General features: G+C 41.7%; 1 protein-coding gene across 14 annotated transcripts in view; it reads right to left on the bottom strand.

Annotated features, from left to right (window-relative positions):
* dock9b (dedicator of cytokinesis 9b) overlaps nucleotides 1–27234 on the bottom strand; it is a 143160-nt gene that overhangs the window by 93781 nt on the left and 22145 nt on the right. For 6 of the 14 annotated variants that reach the window (XM_037536541.1, XM_037536542.1, XM_037536545.1 and 3 more), the window contains exon 1: nucleotides 18585–19485. The exons of 5 other annotated variants lie outside the window; for them this stretch is intronic. In XM_037536541.1, coding sequence (XP_037392438.1) covers nucleotides 18585–18770 — 186 coding nt within the window. In that variant the 5' untranslated portion in view covers nucleotides 18771–19485. Of the gene's footprint in view, nucleotides 1–8543; nucleotides 8865–18584; nucleotides 19487–27234 lie in introns of those variants that run through there. 3 more of the 14 variants (XM_037536550.1, XM_037536548.1, XM_037536547.1) reach the window with 2 other exon arrangements.

Below are 27234 nucleotides of genomic sequence, written 5' to 3'. Positions count from 1 at the left end.
CTCGTAATGCTCAATATGGTGTCTGTTTGCAGAGAACTTTCCACTCTTCAAGAAAAAGAGCCAATCAGCTTGCTGGTTATGCGCATGTGGGGAATAACTGCCCAGTGGTGTTGCAAAGATGCCCCCGAGTCAGAAGACTAAAGGACTTTGGCTCTATTCACAAGATTTTTTGATATCTGTGAAAACACACCCTGCCGGTTTGTTTTGGGTGGACACAGATGTGAACAGGAAACTCAGACAAACATGAAAGCTCACAAGTGAAAACTGCTGTCAACAGCTGTCTGTCAACACATCACTGAAATGAATGGACTGAGGTGTTTTTTATTGAAACAAAAATGCCGTGAACTCCTTTAAAGGGGTAAAACTACAAAAGATAACAATATAGACTCTTACTGCATATCATGCTGTGTCCTTTGTGTGCTTACTAACCCTCTGTTGCACAGAGTTGCCTCTAGGCAACAAACCCGTTTCCTCACTTTACACTAACATAAAAAATAAAAAGTATTGTATTTGGTCATATTATCTCTTGGTGGACACTTTTGAACTTTTATTTCAAACATTTTAACAACATTCAGTTTGTTTTGTTATGAGAATTTGCAGAAGTATGTTTGTTGTCTTGAAGCAAGGGCAGTGCAACGGATTCACTTCAGGGAACACGGCTTTATATCATTTCTTCCCATTGTTGCACAATGTTGCCTCAGGGCAACACACCCCAAAAGGACCCCTGCACACATTATTATTTAAAAATGGTCGATTTTATGGAAGAAAAGTGAAACTATTTTTTTATATTGCTCTCATAACGAGTGCAGTAGAGGGTTAATTGCCAGTGAGGCAGAAACAGAAAAAGGTTCATGCTTAGACACTTGTTTAATCAGCGTTTCCTCTGTTTTGGGGGTTCACTCCTATTTGAAGGGTCACAACTTTAGGTTGAAGGTCAACACAACTTAAGCAGCAGAACATGGTAGAACATGCAAATTTGTGCCTCTAAGTTCACCAAAGTTGAACATGACGCAAAAGAGAAGTGTCCCAGATGTCTGCAGTCCGCAGTCTGCAATGAAATTAATGTAATTTTGCTCATTAAAATTTGCTGGCAGACGCAAGTTTACTGGGCCGACAAGCCTGTATGACTGCATCCACATAACTGAACTCACATTGTGTGTGTGTGTGTGTGTGTGTGTGTGTGTGTGCGGATGTTATGTATGTGTGGAACTTGGAGAGACTCTGGCTCAGAGAAAGAGATACAGAGAGAGATACATGAATGAGTATTGTGTTTAATTGTACCAGGCACAGTGTGCATGTAAGCTTCCTGTTGTGATCTGTGATTGGCTACAACCAGCAGCAGAAGCCACTGCTGGCCAATAGGACCCCGGGGAACCGTTTCCATGACAGGGCCCTTTGTGACCTCATAGCTACATACTCAGACCAGAACCACAGAGCTCTGTCCACGGCCCCCATTGGCTGAGAGCTCCGAGCTGATACTGTTTACATTCCAAACAGGACGACGCCCTCGTGGGAGAGGAGCATCCTGCCACTCACAAACTCACACTCACACTCAGCTGTCACAATCCTCTGTGGTTCAGAAGTGAGTAAACACACAGCTTGCCAAACAAAAGCCTTGAGCGTTCAGAAAGCCAACAGTGTAAATGTAGTGTACATCCCCCTGTTGTACGCTCCATTCTCAGATGTGTTAAACCTTTGAAAAATGTGTTTGGTCATACTTTTGGTACTGGTACTGATATCAAGCAGTGATAAGGGAAAAATCAAGGTCAGCAGATACAGACAAATACCAGACAAAACAAGCAGAGATGTTGTAGGGTGGTGGCAGCAACTAATCACAGCAAGAGAAAAAACATCCTCAGACACTGGAGTCTCCCTTCTTAATGACCATGTGCCCTACGCCCTGCTATTGTGTGTGTGTTTATTTGAGGTCACTGTTTTTCACTGAACAAAACTGTCCAAACTGTAACTTTCAAACATTTTAGCTATAGTTATGCATATTAAAGAGTGATAGCATATCACATTTGTCGGAACAAAACCTCGTATCTCAAAAATGGTAACTTTACAGCAGAAGGAAAAAACCTACTTTACTTTGAATGTAAGTCAATGGAACCAGACTTTTTTCCAAGCCATTTTGGGCCTTTTCTTTTGGTCCATCCATCGTGAAATGTACATATAATATAAAGTGCTACAGGTATTTTTAAATTATATCAAAAACTGAAAAAATACAAAAAATGGAGATACAAGGTTTTTTTCTTCCAACAGCAGCGATATTTTAAAGTTGTTCTGACCAAGACTCTGAAAAACGAATCAATTGCTGCACATGTTGTAGACATGACTAGTTTCATCCTACAGTGAAGATGCTGTAAAATGTGGTGAGAGATCTTCCAGCACAAAAGACTAGAAAACCTTCCGGTGATGCATCTTGAAGGTGGGAGGAACCTCTGAAAAACTACAAGCACTCTGAGGCAGATACGTGAGAGTGTGTTTGCATTTTCTTTCCACAACCTGGTCAGATAACTCACACCACTGCAACCACTGCAGAATGAGCTGAATATCACATTTGTAGTTAGTAGCTTCGAAATCACAGCTGAGGGGGGGTTCTCAATACATGCTGGTTCCCAATGCATGCTGGGTATTGTAGTGAAAGAACATTCTCTAATTGGAAATCTCTGTTACTCGTTAATCACAAAGTTTTTCCTGATTTTGTTTTTGAGAAATGTCCTCTGAAAAGTTTACATCAGATTCCTGACGTGTTATTAAACCACATTCTTCACACTTTTGTGTTCTTGAGTGTATGTAGATTCTGTTCCTACCTGAGAACAAACGCTAAATAATAAAAACTTTGGATCTCAGGATCTTTGTGGAAACTGCATCAGTGGATTTTAGGGAAAAAATTCTTTTTAGGAACAGTGATGAATAATGCCAATTATTTTTTATTCTATGTAGCTTACTTATGCACTATCGCCAAACCCACAAATGTCAGTCATTTTTACCCCGTTCTCTCAAATGCTCTGTTAGAGCTCCTGTGTCTTTAAGCACACCCACTCCAGATGAGCCGAGTGTGCTCTGATTGGTCAGCTCACTCACTCTGTTCTGATTAGTCAGATGATTTCCACCTCTACATGTTCCACCCCAGTCTTACAGTCTACAGACAGATCCTTCTCTCCTGAGTAGCTGTAAACACTGATGTGGCTATTTTTCCACTGGCGTCAATTCTGCCTTATCAGTTTGAGCCAAAGCCTGATCCTTAAAGACCAGTCAGCATATCTGCTGTGTGAGGCCGTGCCAAATTTGCTGGTAGGCGTGCAATAAGGACTGTGTTACGAGATTATGTCATCTTGTAACAAAGGAAAAGGGCTGGAATTCCAACGAGAAATTTCAGGCAGCGGAGAAAAGTGGTTTCTGTGGGAGAGAGTTTCTCCCTCTGGTGTGAACTCTGAGCTTTGTGACTTTGCAGACTGTTTACACGCACACAAAGCTATAAACCACACTTAAGGGGGAAAAACACTTTCCTTTAACATTTACATCTACGGCAGATGCTCTTATCCAGAGCGACTTACAATTTGATCATTTTACACAGGAAGGCCAAGGTGGTGTTAGGAGTCTTGCCCAAGGACCCTTATTGGTACAGTGTAGGGTGCTGCCCTGGCTGGGGATTGAACCCCAGTCTACAGTGTAGAAGGCAGAGGTGTTAACCACCACACTAACCAACCACCTCTAACATCAAGCACATTTAACATCATGTCTCGGGTCTCTTATGCGCGCTGATGAAGGAACTTTTGAACAAGGAATTTGCTATTTCTTCGTACTTTTTCATTTGGACTTATTTTCATCATAACAATCAGCCAAATGAACTGCTTCTAATGTATTAGCTGTGTGTTGGAGCATTCACAAACAAATGTATAGCCTGTCTGTGTGTAGTCAGATCCTCATCAACTGCCCAGTCTAACAGCTTTCAGTCTACTTTAATACAGCATAAAGGACAGAATTAAACGTTTTCCCAATTTGTTCTAACCAGTTTAGAAAGATTATTAAGGAAGATTATATTAGGTTAATATTAGTTCTGCTCAAATCAAACCAGCTGTCTTTTATTCCGTTTCTGAGCCGTTTCTCACTATTACAGTCTAACAGCAACAAAACTGGCTCATTCTGTAGCCATAGGGGGTCTGTACGTGTGTATTCGTGTGTGTGTGCCACAAGTCTTGGCCTAGTTCCATCCAAAAATGGAACGTTGTAGATCTCCAGTGCTTCGTTTTTAAACCTCTGCATGTGGGGAACGAGGTGTAAAGCATTTTAAACTTGGTAGTGGTTTAAAAGCATTCTTTTCCAGCCCAGCTGTCAACAAAACACTTATCAATCTGCTCTTAGCCTACATCAGTCTATCAGTCAAGACACAATCAGTCCATCATGGAGCCTGGCTTACACACATTCTTCACCCGCGACTGTTAAACATCTCTGTATTTTTACCGCTTCGCCAACTCAAACACCTTTTCAAACAGCAGTTCCGTTCCAAACACCACATACGCAGAGGAGGCCTCAGAACTGTCCAACAGCTCCACACAGCTTACACACACTCCTCGCACGACAAGAGTGACATCATGACACTGCACGCCAACACGCATGATCCTCACCGGCCCTTAAAATGAAATTGTAATCGGCTGATGTATTAAAGTATCAGTATGAAGGCCAAACTGGACAGCAGCCACTAGACTGCAGCATAAAGGATACAGATCACGCCCAGCCAACGCAAACACCTTCTAATGAATGCAATATGAACCTAATTAAAGGATTACTGAGCCTGGTTAATGTGCAGTTAGCACACACACACACACACACACACACACACACACACACACACACACACACACACACACACACACACACCATACACACAACATACACAGTTTATGTTTAGAACAGGCTGTCTTGGATGGGCAAAGTGCAATGTTTGTGGGGAGCCAAGGGCCAAAAAGACAAAGCAAAATACAGAGAGGTAGAAATGCATTTTAGAAAACGCTGAAAACCACACTTTGTTACTAAAATGTCATTCTAAAAGGAAAATATAAGTTATAAACACAGTGGGGTCCACACATCTGAGCCCACTAGTGAAAATCTCTAATTTAATACAAAGCTGTTCATTACAAATGATATTATTCAATAAAACTATTTCAGTTAAAAGTGCTGTGTAGAAAAAAGTGGCTGTTCTTTCTTTGGTGAGGGGGCCGGGTTACAGTGACTTTCTAGTGGGCCAAATCAAACGGGCTTACAAATTTGGCCTGGGTACCACACTTTTGAGCAGCCCTGATATCTGTTAAGCGAAACAAGTATTCCATCAAGAAACGTAGTTCCTTCGCAGTATCGTTGCTAAGCAACCACTGACCGCTGAACGAGAAGGACATTCTGATGCAAATCACTGTAAACTGCAGAGATTTTTTTTTTTTTGTTTTTTCATATAAGATTAAGAGACCCTTATTCCCCAGTGGGGAAATTTCACCTCCGCATTTTAAACCAGTGAAACACCACATACACACTAGTGAGGACACACACTAGGGTGATGAGCAGCCCTCTCCGCAGCACCCGGAGAGCAGTTGGGGGTTAGGTGCCTTGGTCAATGGCACCTTAGTCACATCCTGTCGGCTCAGGGGATCAAACCAGCGACCTTACAGTTGCAAGGCTGCTTCCCTGATCTCCAGCCCACAACTGCCTCCAACAGTGGACATATGTAACAGACTTTTTGGTCACCAAAAGTCTTCTGCCAGTCTGTCCTCTGCACTTTTCTCACACTGGGGCTGAATCTCAAACGGCTCCCTACTCCCTACATAGTGCACTACGTAGGGGTTTAAATACTGACTCCTGCAGCCCAACAGAGCAAAACATCATTTTGGGATTCATCCACATTCATACTTCGCAAGCAGTGCAGCAGAAGCTAGAATGTCTATAGTACTAAAGTTCTATAGCTAGAACTTTCATAGTACGCTGTTTAGGGAGAACAGAGCTGTTTGGGATTCAGCCTGGGTTTGATGCTACTTCTGACTAAAACACGGACATTGAAGCGTGTAAGACATTCAGGTGATATTCTTTAGTTCCTTTAGTTCAAGCCTGTGAGAGTAACGTTGGAGCTGTTTAGCATGCTGTCTTTTAGCCTGTTGGCTGGCTGACCAGCCCAGTTCTAGTTACGAAAATAAGTGTTCAGCCCTTCAGTTTAAACAAAATACGGCTTCTCATCTTCATCAGCACACTCGGTGCTCCATACGATCAGAATTACAGTCAAAGATTAAATTAACCACAGAAGGGTTTTTAATGCTGTGGCGCAGTGATACCGAGTTCAGTTGCTGTGAGGCGGTCACAGCCGTGGTGTATCATGGATTTTACAATGGCCGTGAAGGCAGCTCAGCCAATCAGATTTTAGGACCGGAACTATCCATTTTACAATATTCAGTAACTACCGGGAGATGAATGCAAACTGGTTGAGCTGTTCTTAGGATATAAAAGTGTGTAATAAAACTTTGGGCCCATCAGCGGTACCTGGCCATGTAATGGGTTAAACTTCAAACTCTACTTCTAAAGGTCTGTCGCTTTCGTTATCGATGGTAATCAACAGCCTAAACACACAGGTCAGTCCAACTCTTAAGTGAGCTAGCTGGTGGTGGAGCCTACAATAACTAGTCGGTTTACAAGGAGGAGCAGCAAAACACATCTTTAATTAAACCTGCATGGTACTGGTAGTAAAAGGAGGCTCGTAATGTGAGGAGGACAGCCAGCCCTGTTTAATTGCACTATAAATCCTGCACACTCTGCTTTCTTACTCTCCTACACACACACACACACACACACACACATCCTGTACATACTTTACCTAAACAAACAGGGTTCTTTTGTAGTCAGACACTTCACAAGTTCAGTGAACTCTAATAAGACACACACACACACACACACACACACACTCAAAGCCTCAAAGTGTGCCCCTTAGACAAGTGCTGATAGTGGATAATGGTGTTGTTGTCACAAAACCTCAAATCTTCAAAATGGTAACTTTACAGGAGAAGGAAAAAACTACTTTACTTTTAATGTAAGTCAATGGAACCAGACGTCTTTCCAAGTCATTATGGGCCTTTTCTTATCGTCCATTCTTCATGATATTTACACACAATGTAAAGGACAACAGACATTTCCAAATTTTGTAAAAAACTGAAAAATGACAAAAATGGACAGACGAGGTTTTCTACCGACAACAACAATAATAAGGTATAAGGAACATATTCAACTAGTCCTCTTAGTCGGTTAACACTGGAGAAATAACCATGAGGAAAATAACCACGGTAAGCGGTTAAACCGGGTCGAGGGTCAGGGGGGTGGTTTGATGCTGTCACGAATGGCCCCTCCTGGTCGTGTTTTGTTTTGGTTTCCTAGTCCAGCCCCTTGTTTTGTGACTCCCCCCCTGATTGCTGCCACCTGTTTTCCGCCTGTCCCTGGTTATCCCTGTGTTTTATAAGCCCAGTGTTTGCCCTTTGTATTCGCTGGTCTTTGTACTGTTTGATGTTTGTATGTGCTGTTTGATGTAAAGCTTGTGTGCGTAGTATACATATTATTTGAAGAGTTTTTGTTAAGTGTTTGGACTTCTGTGTTCCTTGTCATGTCTATCCCTCCTGCTCCTTGTGTTGGTTACCTGAACCTGGACTGTCTTGACCCTTAAGTCACTTATCTCCGCATATGCGTCCACCTCCTCGCTCCCTGACGTTACAGATGCACAGTTTGGGGATATCTTTTCCCCTCGTTTTGCTTTGTTTTTTATTTCCACACAGGTTATTTAACATTCATCAATAACAATAACAATAATGCCAACAACAGCAAAATTAAAATAAAGCAGTAGATAAATAAAATAAAAAGAGATTATTAAAAAAGATTTAATAAAAGCTACACTTTTTCATTCTGTCATTTTAAGACGACGCCCAACACTGAGTTGAAGCGTAATCTTTGTAAAATATAAGACTAGTTCAGTTAATGTTATGAATCTAGTAAACTGCTATCTTTCATTTGGACACAACTGTGAATTAATCAAGTAATAAGGAACATAATTGCAAACGTCACGCAAGCTTTACCGTCCAAGGTCACTTAGCTTAGCCTGAAGCCTTCTCTGAAGTCGATGGGACTTTCACTTGTCCTAAACAAGTGGACGAGGCCTGATATTGCTATTAAAATAACATTCAGAATACCACATGCATGTTTGCCTTACACTTTTTTAACATATGACTTATGTTATAATTATAGTTAACTAACTATAGTTAGTTATGTTAATTATAGATCATCTAATCTGTCAAATTATCAGGTGGCCCACACTTCCACACACACATATCTAACTATAAAACTTACCCACCAGTTTTATACTATGTACTGAATAATGAATAGAAGTTACACATTAATAAGTCTTACTGCAATTTAAAAACCTCCTTATTACATTTCTAAACTAGTCCATTTCTAGTCCATTGCCACTTGATCGGAGTATAAACTCAGAGTATAATCTTATGGTTCTCCAGACCACTCACCGCTGTTGGTGCCCCTGACTCCCCATCCAGCTCCATGTCCCCCTGGGTCCTACCCTGCTGAGGCTGCTCACACACTGCCTCCTTACGGGGGGCCCGACCCCCACTGGCCTGCATGGTTCTGTCCAACAGCCTGTTGTGTGTCGGTGATGCTGTGTGAGTGAAAATAAGCTAGAAAGCGCATAAACCCAGGCTCTGACCTCTGAGCACGAACTAACACCACAACAGCTGGAGAAGATCTCGATCTCTCACACACTTTCCCTCTTTCTCTCAAGCTCACTCGCCCATACTCTCAGAAGTTTGACATGTGGAGTTCTCAGTCTGCGTTGCTTTGACTCCAATCACAGCCCCTCCCTCTTTCCTTCTCTCTCTCTCTCTCTCTCATACTCTCTCAGCAGTGTGAGGTGACCACTCCTTCACACAGCTGTTCTTGTGCGAGGGAGTGTGTGTGTGTCAGTGGGATGCGAGGGACTGTATGTGTGTGCGTGCACTATTGTTGTCTAATCACAGCATATAGCTCTGTAGAGTATAGATCTAAACTTTGTTACCAGCATGTCAGTTCATAGAGTTACAGCACAGAGAGCTTTTAACTTTGAACACTCAAAGGTATCAGTGAGGATGTCAGAACCTTTGGAAAATGAGGGTCACCTGGCAGAGAGAGACCAAAGGAGACAGAAAAACTATGGAAAGTCCCTCTTCACCTTCTACAGTTACTTTCAGCACATAAACAATTCAGCCAAAGGCATCACACAAGAGCTATGAGCTCATCGTATTACATCACATTAGTTAGTCAAAATGAGAAGGAAGGGTGGGGAATATGACGATATGTTATCATTATCACAATAAATTGCAACATAAGCTTTTCTGGGCATATTGTGGGTTCAGAGTACTTAAACTATGATGAACTGTAAGTTGTATTAAAAGAAATGTAGGTTATTAGGAGTGAATCGACAGAGACAAATTTCATGATTTGATACATTTCGCCGTTTTCTGAACAATGATATGATACAATTTTGATACAGATTTAGAATTTTTATTTATTTATTTTATTTCATGAAAAGAAAACACTGATTGTTGAAGAGATTTTCTAAGAAAATATGAGATAAATAAATAATAAAACAAACATTGCAGCTCATAATAAGTGCATTATAAGTGCATGTAAGTGCATTATCACAGCTCATAATAAACGTAAACAAAAACGGCTTACTATGACGCTATGATTAAAATTTAAAATCAGATTTCAGTCAGAAATGGTTTTCTAACGTGGCTGAAATCCCTCCCAGCCAATTTCAGAATCTATAACTGAATAGAGGTGGACTGCATAACCGAATAGAGGTGGACTTTGCAACCAGGTAGCTATTAGAAGCAATAAGCTATACGTTACTTTGTGGCTTGTTTGAACACTGTGTGAATAACCTACATCACAGGCAACAATGTTGGCTGGAGGTTAGGAAACCAGCCTGGAGTCCGGAATGTCACCGTTTGATCCCGTCGGCTGACAGTATGTGACTGAAGTGCCCTTGAGCAAGGCACCTAACTGCTCCCCAGGCGCTGTGGACAGGGCTGCCCACTGCTCCAGGCGAGTGTGCTCACTGCCCCCTAGAGTGTGTTCACTAGTGTGCATACATGTGGGTGTTTCACTGCATGGAGGTCTAATTCCACAGTGTGCAAACACAGTTGGCTGATGGTTCTGAATTCAATGTTTAAGGCTTTTTATGTGATTTTGCCGGTAACACCACTATATAACAGCAGAATAAGCACAAATGAAAACTGAACAAAAACATTTTAGTAAAGCTACAGCTGGAATAGCACAGGTTTGCTTTTTGCTGCACTCCAGCGCATGGATTTGTTAAATTCTATCATCAGCACACCTGAATTCACTTAACAACGGACTATTACACAAACGTGATCCTGGAGCTTCTTCAAGGAGATACTGGTAAATGGTTAAGCAAACACACTGACAAATATCAGATCACAATGTACTGTTTACTGACCAGTTAAACAGCTTTACATTCAATATTCCCTAATAGCCTAAGACAGAGGCTCCCAACACTTTTAAACTTGTGGCCCACACGGTTGAACACAAAAGCTTCGGTGACACACAAAATTAAACCAAATCTAAAATTTTGAACTTTTTTTATTAAACTAATGAGATGGTTGAGATTGAGTGCATTCACACGAACTCAATAATCCCACCATTATCGGATTTCTGCAGTTATCCAATCATTCAAATGGTCTAATCAGCACATTCCGATCTAGAAATCCGATTAAGAAATCGGATAAAGAGAGCAAGATTGTAGCTCAGTGATCAGATTTCTTAGTGCATGTAAACTCTTATTCTGATGTCTGCACATCTGAATGTTCATATTATCAGGTAAAGTGGCGTAATGTTTTTTTTTTTTAAACAAATGTGTGGCATGAAGTCTGAGCTGTACGCTACGTTTACGTCTTGTCTTCTGTGAGTTTATCGGCCAGTTTCGAGTCAGAAATCTGATTTCTGTCTGACCCATGTAGACCTGGAGTTTCTCCATTATCTGATTACTCAAGCAAATGTAAATGTTCTGATCGGATTACTGACAAAATCTGATCTTCTGCAGTTATCGGATTACTAAGTGCACGTAAACGCACTCAGTGTTTGGCAGCTACCAAGTGCTGGATGTCAGGCTAAAAAGAAGGTCTCCCTCAATACGCTAGGCTCTGATACTTAGCACGTTATCTTTAGTGTCTGAGTGACGGTGAAATTTATCCAGCTTCGAAGATTTTTTTGATGAAATGTCTGAGCCTGCAACACAGAACTGCTTGTTTTCAGCTCCCATGTACCCGAGGCCTAGCATGAGGTGCTCACTGCTGAATTTTCGGTTTATGCTTGGATTTCTCGCTTTTTTCTCAATTTGAGATACGATGGTTGCTTGTAGATCAGCTTTCATTTGAAAACCATTTATCCATGACCCATAAATTCTATATGATCAAATAAAAGATATGTTTTACACTGAGTGACCACAGCCTGGGCTGCACCGTGGCATGGTTAGTAGCATTGTCGCCTCACAGCAAGGAGAGCCTGGGTTTGAGTCCCCGGCCGGGTGACCACGGTCATTTCTGTGTGGAATTTGCATGTTCTCCCCATGTCTGCGTTGGTTTCCTCCCACAGTCCAAAGACATGCTAAATTGCCCCTAGGTGTGAATGTGTCTGTCTGTCTGCCCTGCGATGGACTGGCGACCTGTCGAGGGTGTATCCTGCCAATGACAGCTGGGATAGGCTCCAGTGACCCAGAAGGAGAAGCGACTTAGAAGATGTGTGTGACCACAGCCCACTCATACTACAGGCTGAAAACCACTGTATAACCAGCCACTTATCCTACAGCAGTTTAGCCCCACCCATTTACTTTAAAGCTATTAGAAGTGTTTCAGCCTGGACTGCTTTTTGAATGAGGCACAATACACAGCAGCCAATCATCAAATGTGATAAGGTGGATCTCAGTGGGAAAAAAATCAAATACAAGAAAAATGAATATGAGCCTCCTGAAATATTTTGGCATTATATTTTATTGCCCACCCCAAACGGAAGGTGAATTTGAGATTACTTCTGAGAGATGATTTGTTGGCATTTCAGCTGTCTTAGCGCTTTCTTTTACTTTGGCATCTTAAAAAGTATTCATATAACACAAACTAGGTTTTCCTTTCAGATGGATTACACAGCATGATGATGCACATACACTTAAACCGACATGAATGCATACACACACATGCTCAGCTTATCTGCTCCTATTCAGCACTGTGGCATATTCCTAAAGGTCACTCGACAGTCAGACGCTTCATCCATTACCCCTCCCTTCATCCCTCAGACAGAGGAAGAGAAAGCAGGAGAGGGGATGATATTTAGAGTCTGAAACCTCCAATTCTGAGCAACAAAACACAGAGAGATAAAGACACAATACCCAAAAACCTCCTCTGGTGGTGTGCAAGACTGCAATCAACCACTTGCACCACTATGCACTTCTCTGAATGAACTGGAGTTTGGACATGAGTTTGTGTATGAAAGCATTGGCTGTTCATACGAACCATATGACCAACAAGTGATGAAGCCGGTATGAGCCAGATGTCGATCCGCGTAAACATGCCAGCGCTGTGGCCCACTCCCACTCGCCTGCACAGAGTTAGCTCCGATGAGTTGCATAATTGGGCTGATGTAATGATCAGGGAGGCTCCTGACAGGCCTCTTTGGCTCAGAGCCAGGGTGGGGTCCACAGACACGAGCAAAAACATACACGTCCCCCTCCTCATCCCACACGACCAGCCCACATCGGGAGTTTCATGGCTGGGCCGGAATCAAAGCCAGCTCCCCTTGGAGCTCCAGAACAGGCAGCCTGAGAGCACATCTTTCAGAAGAATATGACGTCTTTGGAGACAACGGCTACAGGGAGGAGCCCAGTTAATGTATGATATAGAAGACCACTCTTACACTGTCATAAAGACTAGAACTTGTGCTGGAGTATGAAATCAACTATTATGGTGAAGCAGCTTTCTGTTTTCATTAGGGCCTGACCGATACATTGGTTGGCTGATGATATTGGCTGATGTTGAGGGTAGACATGGTCAGGCTTTTTGAGAAATAATGAAACAGTAAGGTATGAGTTTCAGTATTAATATTAGCTTCTGTCCATCGTTCTTGATGCTCATATTTAGAAACCATGCGACATTTAATGTCTCTACTCCACTAGAGGGAAGTAAAGAGTCTGCGTCTTGTATTTTAGTCAGGGTTTCTTTTCTGGTTTTTTATTTATCTGTTTAATCAAAGGAAGGAATCATTAAAACTACTGCAGCCAGCTAAAGGCTGCCGTACACCTGGTCTCGCAAGCCAGACTTCCAAAGTGTCTGATACTTTTCATCACTTATCTTGGCCATGAACCGCCCACCTTGTTAGGAAGATGCCATTTGACTGACATGCCAAACAACCAATTATGGCCTGTTGTTTTGGCGTGCCATGTGGGTGAGGGTGACTGAAAAAATGGCATGGATATACACTGACCTGAAAGACTTGTCGTGTCCAGAGCAGGCAGCTTTTTACTATTGCTGACAAAAATTTACCTGGAAAAATGAAACTAGTTTGCTGCCTCAATGATAAACAACGCAGTACAGAAGACACCTGGTAACCAATCAGAACACAACTGACAAAATCCTGATAGTTATGGCCACCAGATCCAGTGTCTGGGGTTGAAACTACTGCACACCAAATGAGAAGTGCTGCGTTGCACCAAGAGATGATCTGAGGTACAAAGCACAGCTATAGCACATAGGAAGCATCACAGAAAAGTGCCACTTAACATCAAGATCATGGTCATTTTACACTCAACTCATAGACTTAACAGAATAACTTACCACATTTGGTTTCAGCAACTCTTTATCTGACCTGTACTATGAAATTTAGTGAATTATCTATCATGATTATTTACTATAAAATTTTAAGCTCTCCATTATGAATGTGTTCTGGGCCTGGGTTTAATATAGCACACTGGTGTAATATACTCTCTGGTGGTGTCCAGTATGTACTAGTCTGTAGTATATTTATTTTTAAAAATGTCTTACAGATTTATGTGTAAAATTTACTCATCCCTAATCTGGAAAAGAGATAAAGCACAGATAATTATAGGTATATTTAACATTCTAACAGTCAGACACCACTGATATGAAGAGGTTTGTTTCTTAACATTTAATGATTTTTGCTCATATGCCTGCAATATGAGAGAAGGCTCACTATCTGATCCAGGCTTACAGTAATACAGGCAGAGCCTGTAAATTTTAACATAAACACACAAAACTCCAAGCTGAAAATATACATAAAACATAAATTGAAAGTAAAGTGCATCCAAACCAAATTTGTCTAAACCTTGTGGAAACTTTACTGCTAGGTAAGCTGATAAGTTTAAATAGGTTAACCCCTTAAAAGGTCAGATCTCTGTAACCAGTTAGCATAGTTACTTAATAATAAGCCCCAGGATGGAATAAGCCTGGGATTTTAAGGGTTAAATAACTGAAATGAAGAAAAGCGGTAAGAATTCTGTGGAACTCCGTCTCAGAACCTACAATACTCACATTATTTAACAGTGTTAAAGTTTTGTCAAAAAAATGTAAACACTGTCATATTTGACAACTAACAGTAGACAACTAACAATCATACTGGCTGAAAGTACCGAAGGTTATTAAATTACAGCGGCATGAAGAGAGTTTGGGAGCTATTAGTACAGTTACTGTAAGTGAAAATAAGTTAACACATCATCTACAGTGACACATTGCTGCACATTTGAATGCACAGGTAATGTTTATGCGCTGAAATTAACATGGGGGGGGGGGGGGGGATATGAAATATGGCCTCTGCAAAAGTTTTCCAATATCTTAAACCCAGCAAATAAATACAAATTTGCTAAAAAAAGCCATAATTCAATTCAGCTCCCTGTAGAGGATGTTCAATCTCATTTTACACTTAGAGAGTCTCTACAAAACATGTAATTTGACAAAATTTTGCATATGACTTTATATCCATTAACAGAATTTTTGCTCCATTCTCAACACTCAGTCTAAATTTACCCTCAACCCAAAACCTTAACCTAACCTTACTGAGAATCACCGCTACATTACATGGTTATTATTATTGTTGTTGTTGTTGGTGTTGTTGTATATTATGTTTATTCCATCGCTATTATTATACACAGTAGCATAGGTAAAGCGAAGAGGCCTTAGCCTCATTGATTAGCTGATGTAGTTTCCTACGCTATGGAAAAGCAAATGGTCTGCGCTCTGGGCTTCACTTAAAAATTGATCTCTTTCTCAGAGCTAAGAGGTCACTGAGGTAATGCTGTGTGCATGGAGATGCTGTTAATCTGCTTTTGCCATTACACAGTCTTTCACCCTCCCTCTGTCTCTTACTCTCTCCATCATTCTTCTACAATCGGACCTGAGGTAACACAAACACTGACCACTAAATGCTCAGACGCAAGTTGCATGTATCAAGAAATAATAATAAACATGTAAAAGTACATTATATTCACACATTTGATGAGAGCTAGTGCTCTACATGATGTGATGGCAGCATACATACAGTGGCTGTGGGGGTATTAAAAAAGTGTAAACAACTATGTAATGAATCAATAAAAATAACTCAATAATACAACAATACAGCCATATTTCTGTCAAATAAACACTATGGAGAAAGCCCCAGAGGATCAGGCTCGACAAGTGCTGCATAATTTAGAAGCTGCTGCTGAAACATACACACTTGCAGACAGTTAGCACTGACCTGCTGTCTGTACACTACGCAATTTGTACATGTTGTCCACCCACATGCACATAGTGAAGGCCACATAGCCATAAGAAATGTGGCCTCTCAGCAGGCTGCTACTTTAAGACACAGGATGCTGAGTAATACGTTAACAGGACCAACATCAGCAGCAATTTTTAGTGCCTCATCCACTTTATATGGCATGCGCTGTATACTGTAAACATGCCTGCTCTGCCAGAAGATAAATGTATACACACGGAAAAAAGCGCCGCACTGATTTTACTTGATTCAAATGTGCTTATAATTTTCCATATGAATGAAAAATACATCTATCTTTCAGGATATTTAATTTAGTCCATTTTAACTTTGGTGTGCTGTACAGTAATCATTTGGAAATTCTGTACACATTTGAGCCCAGGAAATTGAATGTAGCTACGTTTTTCAGTACAAACATTTCACTGCTGTTGGAAGAAAACCAGCTTATCTCCATTTTGTCGTTTTCAGTTTTTGGCCTGCTTTGAAAATGCTTGTTGGCCTTTATATTGTGTGTAAATTTCATGATGAATGGACCAAAAGAAAATAAGATAAGATAAGATAAGATAATCCTTTATTAGTCCCACAGCGGGGAAATTCACAAATGACATAACCCAAATTGACTTGGAAAAAGTTTGGTTCCATTGACTTACATTAAAAATAAATTCGTTTTTTTACTTCTCCTGTAAAGTTACCATTTTGGACACACAAGGTTTTCTTCCGACATCGGCGATAGACAGAAACAAAATAGCACTGGACTGGGGTCCAACCGATGCTATCAGTGGGCCGATAATATCAGCTGATTCTGACAAGGTTTTATCAGTATTAGCTAAAAGTATGCCAAAAATTTGTGACCTTTTTTGGGAGCCCACAATCTCTCAATGTTACTGTCACACGTCCCTCCTGAGATGACATGACCGATGATGTAGCTCAGCACTCCAGTCGTCAATCACGTTCACCTGAATACTAATCGTGTACATCTGTTTCTTCCAGTTATGTGTCTCAGAGTTAGGTGCAGCCTGGGCTTTTAGACTAGACACTTTGGGAGGTATTGCTTCTCTGAGTAAGAGCTACTGAGCGCTTTTCTGATTACCCTCTTGTTCCCGTTTTTGTCTGCTTTTTACTTTGTCTCTGTCCTTTGGACTTCGTTGTCTGGTTTGTCATGATTGTTTTTTGCTAGTTTCATGACCATGAGCTTGACAATAAAGCCTCTCTCTTTGTGTTTACCGCAAGCGTCTGATAGATGGTCCCCCACAGATGCTTATATTTTCAACTAGCTTTCTGTTGATAGTTGATTATCATCAGCATCAAGGCTGGTATAGTGTAGTGAGTAACACTTCTGCCTTCTACGCTGTAGCCTGTGGTTCAATCTCTGCCCTACACTATACCAATAAGAGTCCTTGGGCAAGACTCCTAACTCTGCCTTCACCTACCTGTGCAAAATGATCAAACTGTAAGTCGCTCTGGATAAGAGCGTCAGCCAAATGCTGTAAATATAATAAGGTTAAGATTCAGGAGCAAGTGTAGGTTTTGCCTTGAGGTTAGGTTTAGGGTTAGTGTTAGGGAGAGATTCAACAGAATCTTTCGCAGCAACTTCAAGGTCAGTTGCATTTAATAGATAATTAGTAGAAAGTTAGTTAAAAATAGACTGGGTATTTACAAGACATCTACTTTAGACCATCCAAATAAAGTGTTACTGAGGTGATGAACAGGAAACAAAACCACTGAGAACTGACAATCATATCTGTAGGTAAAGTAACAAGTATGGAAGTGGAAAATTAAAATGAACATGCCAGTATAAAAGACTGGGATAGGCTCCAGCAACCCCCACGACCCAGAAGGAGAAGCGGCTCAGAAGAAGTGTGTGTGTGTGCAAGTATATAATTCTATTAGTCAATATTATTGATTACTGTAAGTCCTCTATGCACAAAACTTTCATATCAGCCTTCATTTGAACATACCTGATTCAAGTGTGTGCATAATATCCACACAAACACACTACAACAGCCTTTTGATATGATTGTCAATGGACTATTTCATTAATTTTGGAAATGATGTACACATTTGTATCAAGTAAACTTAATGCCACTCTTTTGTTCAGTGCAAACATATACACAAAAATATAAAAGTGGCCAATAACAACAAACCATACTGACAAAACCTAGTTTTATCAGTATCGGCGAAAATACCGCCAATAACCTAACTTTAGGCACGATAATAACATGAAAGAACACAATAATAGTGAAGATAATTCATAAAAAAAGAGGTAATTAACAAAAAATAGAAGTATAAAGAGTCACAGGTAGCTCCTCCATGAGTGCTACAATATTCAGGGCAATAAAGCTTTGAATTTCTGCTGTTTATTTCAATGTAAGAAATATGACCACTGAGAACTGACAATCATATATGTCAGTAAAGCCACGTTAAACAACGGCTTCAACAGTATTGGAGTATAAAATTAAGATTAATATTTATATATACATTTATATCAGCCAATATGATCAGATATCAGAATTTTAGTGCTCTAAAATTATTCATTGCCACAAAACTATCATAACAATCTGAACACACTTGATTCAAATGTGTACATAATTTCCACATTAAAATATATCACATCTACAACTTTTGGACATAACTATGCTGCTATAATGTATTTTATTCATGTCAGACTTATGTATTCATTTGAAACTAAAGCAAATTTGATGCGTCACTTTTTCCAATGCGCGCACACGCATTACCAGTGCTGCTTGCGGCGTCGGTGCCAGCGATTCTCTGCGGCTTTCAGCGCGTGGATCTTCTGCTTGATCTGCTGCCTCCAGCTCTGGCTTACAAACATAGGCACAGTTCCTGTCCAGCAAAGTCCGCAAACCTTCCAATAAGACCACACTCGCCGCGCAACCCATCGCCCGTGCACAGAAACGCATACACGGAATTGTTTGAGCTCCTTTGAGCAGAAAGCAATCTGACACTATAAGCGTTCTTCTGGCAGTGCTACTTCAGCCCTAGACAGGTCTTTGCTGGAGTTCCTCCAGGGCTTCCTTAAGCTTCTGTTCCAAGTCTCCTGGCAGCCGCAGAGACTGTCCAGCTTTTAGAGATTCTGCCCCGGCAAAATATCCTCCATCCTGGAGCACAGCTGAAAAAATCAGGAGCAAACCATCCATGAGAACAGGGTCTACACTACAAAAAGGTATCGGTCCTTTGGCTTCTTGTCATGTTACACCATAAAATGAAGCAAACTTCAGTCAATGCCAGCTGTCTAGAGGAGTATATATTAGCCTGAGATAGTTCTGGTCCTAGCACTAGTTATGGTCCAGTGTCAGTGTGGTCCTCCGGATAAGAGCGATTAAGCAGGGTCCAGTCAGGGATGAGAGAGAGTGAAGGATGGGGAAAAGAAGAGGAGAGAGATGATGAGCTGCTTCCACAGTCGATGCTGGGCGTCTACTCCTCGGCTGCTCTCTCTCTCCCCGTCTGTCTCTCTCTCTTTCTCTCTATTCCGTCCATCTCTCTTGCACTCCTCGTAACACTGCACTCTTGTGCTCCCTGACCTACATCTGACAGCAGAGAAGCATCAACCGAGAAAAGTGCATTCACAAAACGGCAGGCACGTTTGACGTGGGATGGTGCGGCCGAGCTGATGCATTTAGACACGAGCGATCGAGCAGAACAATAAAAAAGTGAGCATTCGTGGAAGCCACAAATGATCAGGAGCGAAAGCGTTTTTGCACACACACACACACACACACACACACACACACACACACACACACACACACACACACACACACACACACACACACACACAGAAGGCACCACTACATGCCCCCGTGTATTAATATTTTAGTAGGAACTGACACGTTCACCTACTTCAGACTGGATGATTCAGAAAATCGGGGATGACATGATGTCAGGATCCAGTGGAAAGGCTGTGTGGGTGTAAGTCACAGTGTACAGTCTGGTCTTTTACAGTCAGTGTGTGTAGCTCTAAGGCTTCTACAGTGTATGCTGGTAATATACAGTAGCTGGGAGTGCATCAATTGCAGTTTGTAAAGCCTGTAATATTATTTTAAATATAAAAGCAGCACTGTGCCTTTGTCCCCATAAAATCTCTCAATTAAAAAGGTTTCCTTCCTCACTATGAGAGGCCCAGAGCACGCCTAAAAACTGATGAATGCATAGCACTGCGCAAAAATTAATATTATTTCAACCTCAGATTCTTGGTCTTTGCTCATTTTCAGTGTCTTCACTCTGTTCACCCCCCACACATTTATGTTGGGTGTACCCATGTGGAGTAGATGTGTGGAGGTGCTGTGTCCTTCACTCTGTTCTCCTCCTACTGCAGTGTGAGGGTGGACAACAGGGATAGGCTGCTGACTGGCTACAGCTGCTAAGGGGAACCCTAACCTGGACACTTTTCAAATGTATTTATTTTTCATATGAAGTCTTATGGCTGTACTGATTTAAAAAACAATAATGCAGTGGGTCCATCAAAAACATGAACACCACGCTAGGGTTAAAGTACTGCACTGTAGAAAACAATACAGCTGTGTCTTCACTACATTTGGATCATATTTAACTGTGACACAAACTTAGCGTTTCATTTTTTAACACAAATCCTTACACATCATTGTTAGATGACACATCAGGTTTTGGTTTGCACTGGTTATTGGTTTGTTTTTACACCGGTTTTGTTTCACTCTGACGTCTTACAGATTTCTCAGTCTGCACATGTGTGAGAACAGACAGCTGTGAAAGAAATAAGCAGCATTGCCACACGGCAGGCAACAAAACACTTTTGGAGCGACGCACAAACCAAACACATAATATAGGATTTAAATATTCTTCATCTTCTAGATGAAGCATATAATTACCATATATATTATCATATAATTACCACAGTAATGTGGTAAAGCAGTGTCTAGTAAGTAGTGTAGGGCATTTCCCATCGGACTGACCACTAAATGCATTAGTCCAACAAACACCAACACAAAACAGCTTTCATTAATATCAGCTTTTGATACTGGCACATTACTTCATGTCTACAGTACATGTCATTTTACATTCAGACATCAAAACAATCTGTTCTTCAGTTCGTGTTTTATAGTGCCCAGTGACTATATCTTGGGGTTATACTTTGATATGAAAATAATATACTCAGTGGCTTCACCGGCTTCAAAGCGCATGAGTAATTTACAACAATCCAACTTTTTAATGGAAACAAAAATAAAGGCAAGATTAGACTAAAAATGAAAGAAGAGGCATTCAGAGTCATTCAAAGTCTATAATTAGATAAGGGCTATATTAATAAACCCCACAAATGAACAAGAACAGGACATATACAGTAGATCCAGGAGGCTATATTTAGACTCCAGGCGGTAATGCACAAATCAGATTTGCTCAGCTCCAGATGCTCATGGCTACACTTAGACAGGAAGATGAAAGGTTCATATCTGATCTGCTTTCAGTCTTTATCGGATTTGTGGGTTTGGACACTCCATAGAGCAGTGACTGGTATCTAAACCGGAATGAAAAAGATCTTCAGAATGTTTCACAAAGCTGGATTCCTTAGCTAACTAGACAACTTAAGCTTTAACTTGAACATCAAGACCATCTAAGATGGCACAATAATTTCACAATAGACATAATAGACATAATAATAGACATAATAGCTCCAGCCTCATTCTTGTGTGGTCTGTAAAGAGCTTTTTATCATCGGAGATGGCACCGATGTAATATCAGGTATTGGTATCGGGTGATACTCAAGGTTTCAATATCTGTATCAGTACCAGACAAGAAAAAAATAACATACACTATATCACCAAAGTATTTGCTCATCTGCCTTCACACGCATATGGACTTGAGTGGCATCCCATTCTTAATCCATAGGGTTTAATATGATGTCGGCCCACCCTTTGCAGCTATAACAGCTTCAGCTCTTCTGGGAAGGCTTTCCACAAGGGTTAGGAGTGTTTATGGGAATTTTTGACCGTTCTTCCAGAAGCACATTTGTGAGGTCAGACACTGATGATGGACGAGAAGGCCTGGCTCACAGTCTCCACTCTAATTCATCCCAAAGGTGTTCTATGGGGTTGAGGTCAGGACTCTGTGCAGTCCAGTCAAGTTCTTCCACACCAAACTGGCTCATCCACGTCTTTATGGACCTGCTTTGCGCACTGGTGCGCAGTCATGTTGGAACAGGAAGGGGCCGTCCCCAAACTGTTCCCACAAAGTTGGGAGTATGAAATTGTCCTAAATCTCTTGGTGCTGAAGAAATAAGAGTTCCTTTCACTGGAACTTCGGGGCCGAGTTCACATTTAACCCATCTGTGGGCTGAAACACCACATACATACTAGTGAGCACACATGCCCGGAGCAGTCAGCAGCCCTATCCGCAGCAATCAGGGAGCAGTTGGGGTTTAGGTGTCTTGCCTTAGTCATGTCCTGTCGGCTCTGGGGATCGAACCGGCGACCTTCTGGTCGTGGGGCCGGATCCCTAACCTCCAGTCGCGACTGCCTCAACAACATAATGACAAAAAAACAGCCCCACACCATGATCCCCCCTCCACCAAACTTTACACTGGGCACAATGCAGTCAGACAAATACTGTTTTCCTGGCAACTGTCAAAACCAGACTTGTCCATTGGACCGCCAGAAAGAGAAGCGTGATTGGTCACTCCAGAGAACACGTCTCCACTGCTCTAGAGTCCAGTGGCGGCACTTTACACCACTGCATTCCACGCTTTGCATTGCGCTTGGTGATGTAAGGCTTGGATGCAGCTGCTCGGCCATGGAAACCCATTCCATGAAGCTCTCTACGCTGTTCTTGAGCTGATCTGAAGGCCACATGAAGTTTGGAGGTCTGTAGTGATTGACTCTGCAGAAAGTCGGTGACCTCTGCGCACTATGCCCCTCAGCATCCGCTGACCGCTCTGTCATTTTACGTGGCCGACCACTTCGTGGCTGAGTTGCTGTCGTTCCCAATCGCTTCCACTTTGTTATAATCCCACTGACAGTGGACTGTGGAATATTTAGTAGTGAGGAAATTTCACGACTGGACTTGCTGCCCAGGTGGCGTCCGATCACGGTACCACGCTGGAATTCACTGAGCTCCTGAGAGCGACCCATTCTTTCACTAATGTCTGTAGAAGCAGTCTGCAGGCCTAGGGGCTCGGCTTTATACACCTGTGGCCATGGAAGTGATTGGAACACCTGAATTCAATGATTTGGATGGGTGACCAAATACTTTTGGCAATATAGTGTATCATGTCTAATTGTCATTAATTCATATCATCTTTAATAGTTCATCACTTTTTTCTAGCTTCACATTTTAAATGTTTGTAGCATCTCCCAAGTCTTTTCAGACATAACTGTGAAATATAGCATTTCTAGCCGTCTGCTTTGCTAATGTTTGTAAGTTTGTTTGTCTAAAGTGTTTTACTGAGTGCTATCAAAGCTCCTCCAGTTAAAGCTGCTACTGTAACTAAGTTAACAGAGGAGACTGTTGTCTAGGTATGCTAAAGCCTCAGCCTTGAGTCTTCCGTAAAAGAAGCATGAAACCTTCCATGCAATTCAATTAAAGCAACACTAGGTGTGTTTTGGGGATTTCTCTGATGGAAATGTGTAAATAAATGCCAAGCCCGGAATGCCAGCTGTGCTTCAGACCCCTTCCCCATGCAGATGCAGATAAAACAATGAATTTATATTACTTGTATGTAAAATTTACTATGTTTATTTTTTAATGCATCACCTTCCCTATTTTTTGGCTGGCACACACACACACACACACACACACACACACACACACACACACACATCTACACTGCTTATCCTTCTGGGTCGAAGAGGGATGCTGGAGCCTTTCTCAGTTTTTATTGGGCAGAAAGTGGGATACAGATCGGCAGACCGACATAGATCCACACACACCTAGGGCCAATTTAGCATGTCCAGTTAGCCTGACTGCAGGTCTTTGGACTGCGGGAGGAAACCGACACAGACATGGAGAGAACATGCAAACTCCACACAGACCCTGGTTACCCAGCCTGGGAATTGAACCCAGGCCCTTCTTGCTGTGATAGTGCTACCCACTGTATCACCTTCTAGCACACGAATGACCAGCTGGCACGAATGATTGGCACTTTTGTGATTTTCTAAATATTAAATGTTAAATGTTCTCCTACACAACATTGCCTGTTGCGTTGACTGGGCAGTTAGCTAAAGCACTTACTTACCATAAGTGGAACAGACAGGGCCCAGTGATGGTGCTAAGGTGCTAATAATAATAATAATAATAATAATAATAATAAGTTGAACTTATATAGCGCCTTTACACAAAACCCAAGGTCGCTTTACAAATGCATATCACATTACACAAGGCCCGAGGAAGATGCAGGAGAAAAATGAAGGAGAAAAAGATGAGATTTCAATAAAGATTTGAAGTGAGAAAGAGAAGAGGTAGAGCGAAGAGAGAGAGGAAGAGAGTTCCAGAGCAAGGGGGCCGCAACACTGAAGGAACGACCACCCATAGAGCTGAGCCTGAACCTAGGGACCACTAGAAGGCCTGCTTCCGAAGACCTGAGGTTACGAGTGGGCTTGTAGGGTATTAGCAGGTCGAGTAAGTCAGCAGGAGCCAGGCCATGAAGTGCCTTGAATGTGAGAAGTAGAATTTTATAGCGAATACGTAAAGTAATGGGCAGCCAATGAAGTCTCTGAAGAACAGGAGTAATGTGCTCTGATTTTTTAGTGGATGTGAGAATCCGTGCTGCAGAATTTTGCACTATTTGTAACGACCTAAGTGATTTAGCGGGGAGCCCATAGAGCAATGAGTTACAATATTCCAGGCGAGAAGTAACAAAAGCATGGACCAGAGACTCAGCTGCAGCCGGGGACAGTAAAGGACGGATACGTGAAATATAAGTAAAATAAAGTTAAGTAAAATACAGCCTATAAACTCCCATCATACGTACTACAGTGTATTCTTATGGGTTGCATATGTGTCTTCTTTGCACTAACAAAGCTTTATGTAGGACATGTGGTCTTGGATACCAATGTTTGATTGCCTCATTCCTGCTCCCAGAGGGTAAGGTCTGGAGTGCGGGGCGTATTGTTTTGGTCAGAATCTGGATTTAATTTCAGAGCTGGACATAACCACAGGGGTGCTGACGTCAGATAAGACTCTGCAATGATACATCTCTTTCTCCCCCTCTCTATACACTACACACATCGCATACACACAAGCACAAATGCACAGTCATCATAGATGTCATAACACATCATATATCTCCTTTTATGCTTTTACCCAGAGAGATAAGAAAAAAAACACTCATCAATATAACTGCAATAATGCTACTTAGCCAAAAGGTAATCCAGAGAAAAAATAAAATAAAATTACTTTTAAGAAAGGCAATTACAGATAAAATGACACATTATGACATAAACTGGGAAAGATATGAGTGCGCACACTCTTACACAAACAGAGGAGCATATGGTAATGATCATTACAAAAGAGGGAAAAATGGAAAGTTTGGACCAATTAAACAGCATGTGCCCTAAGCTCCAGCAGGAGGAGGACGAAAGAGTGAGAGAAAGAGAGACAAAGTACAGCCACATAAGCACGAAAGCAAAAGGAAACCTTTCAACCACCCGTAAACACAACAACTTCACTGAGAACCTGGCAAATGTAAAGCCTGAAAACAAGCCATGTTGAGAAGTGGGCTCTGCTGCCACCTGTAGATGAATAGCAGAACTTCAAGTATCATCTCCTCACCATCCGCTGATGTGAATGGGGTCTCTTTTCCACTTTCTTTGGAGAGGAAGTTATTATTTTATATTGCATAACACGCACTTTCTTCTTGTACTAAACAAATGGTAGTGTGTGTCACGCTGGTAGGAGTGGATCAGACACAGCAGTACTGGAGTTTTTAAACACTGTGTCCACTCACTGTCCACTCTATTAGACACTCCTACCTTGTCAGTTCACCTTGTAGACGTAAAGTCAGAGAAAAAAACATTTGTGAGGTCGGACACTGACGTTGGACGAGAGGGCCTGGCTCACAATCTCCGTTCTACTTCATCCCAAAGGTATTCGATGCGGTTGAGGTCAGGGCTCTGTGAGGGCCAGTCAAGTACATCCACACCAAACTCACCCAACCATGCCTTAAGGACCTTGCTTCAGCACTCAGCAGCCCAACTTTGTGAGTTTGTGTGGCCTATCACTTCATGGCTGAGCTGGAGTTGCTCCTAGCTGCTTCCATTTCACAATAATAGCACTTACAGTTGACTGGGGCAGATCTAGCAACACAGAAAAGCTGACTTGTGGTCGAGGTGACATCCTATGACAGTGTGATGTTTCATTCAGACGAATCAAGGAATTCACACAATCCCACATACATAAATAATTTAGATCAAAGTCATGCAGGCCAATCTTTAATCGCATCATATAAAGTGTAATGTGTTCAGTGTGTAAATTGGATGGTATATTACAATCACAGTATGTAATTGCAATACTCTAGTTTGTCCATGATGTGCAGCCCAAACCAGAATACTGAAGTACCACCTTCAGTGATAAGCTCCATTTGTTAAATGCTTTGTCTGGGTACATCTCATGAGACTTTCTCAATATCCTGCAGTCCTAGTACCAGTATTTAGGAACTGCCTGCTGTGGGTTTAGTCCGGAACACAGCCAGTGAAAACCTCTCTCACAAGGCTGGAGCTTGGCCTGTTCTGAGGATCCAGGGGCTTTGGCTATGCTCTAATCAGACAGCAACACACTGCTAGCATTGTCCCTCTTCCCGCTGCAGAACTAGGCCAGGCTGGACTGAGGGCCCAGTGCTGGATATGAGTGTGAATAACTGGACAGCAATGATGTGAGGGTACATATGCAAAGTGATCATGCTAAAATGGGCTGTACACAAAATAGCATTTTAAACTTAAGGGTTCACTGTATGGTAATGCATGGCTGAAACACTTGATGTCAGAAGCTTGTAAAAATTCTTCCATATGTTTAAATATAATCTACCTTGTTTGTTGCGGTTTTACAGCGATTTCTTCAGTAACGAGCCCTCAGACTGAATCTCAATGGTTGAGACTATCACTCAACATAGTAAGGCCTTCTGGAATGCCTACAGCAGGGGTGCCAAACTTAACTACCTAAGGGGCCATATTAAAAGATCTCAACAAATCTGTGGGCCAGATTAATGCACTTGTAGTAGACCTTGAAATATGAACACTTGAAATACTCTAAATTTAAATGTCCCCAGGTGCTCTGTCTTTTAAACCTACCTATCTGATTGAACGAGACACCTGGCATCCTTTCTTTGGTGTTCATTCATTCTTGGGCTCAGTTTCTGAGCTGCTGAGCTGATGTCAGGTGTTTATATTGGCTGAACTGCAGCTG

This window comes from Pygocentrus nattereri, chromosome 30, assembly GCF_015220715.1.
Source record: "Pygocentrus nattereri isolate fPygNat1 chromosome 30, fPygNat1.pri, whole genome shotgun sequence".
In the NCBI taxonomy this organism is placed as follows: domain Eukaryota; kingdom Metazoa; phylum Chordata; class Actinopteri; order Characiformes; family Serrasalmidae; genus Pygocentrus; species Pygocentrus nattereri.
Note: the sequence above shows the minus strand (reverse complement) of the source record. Positions and strands in the feature narration are given on the sequence as shown.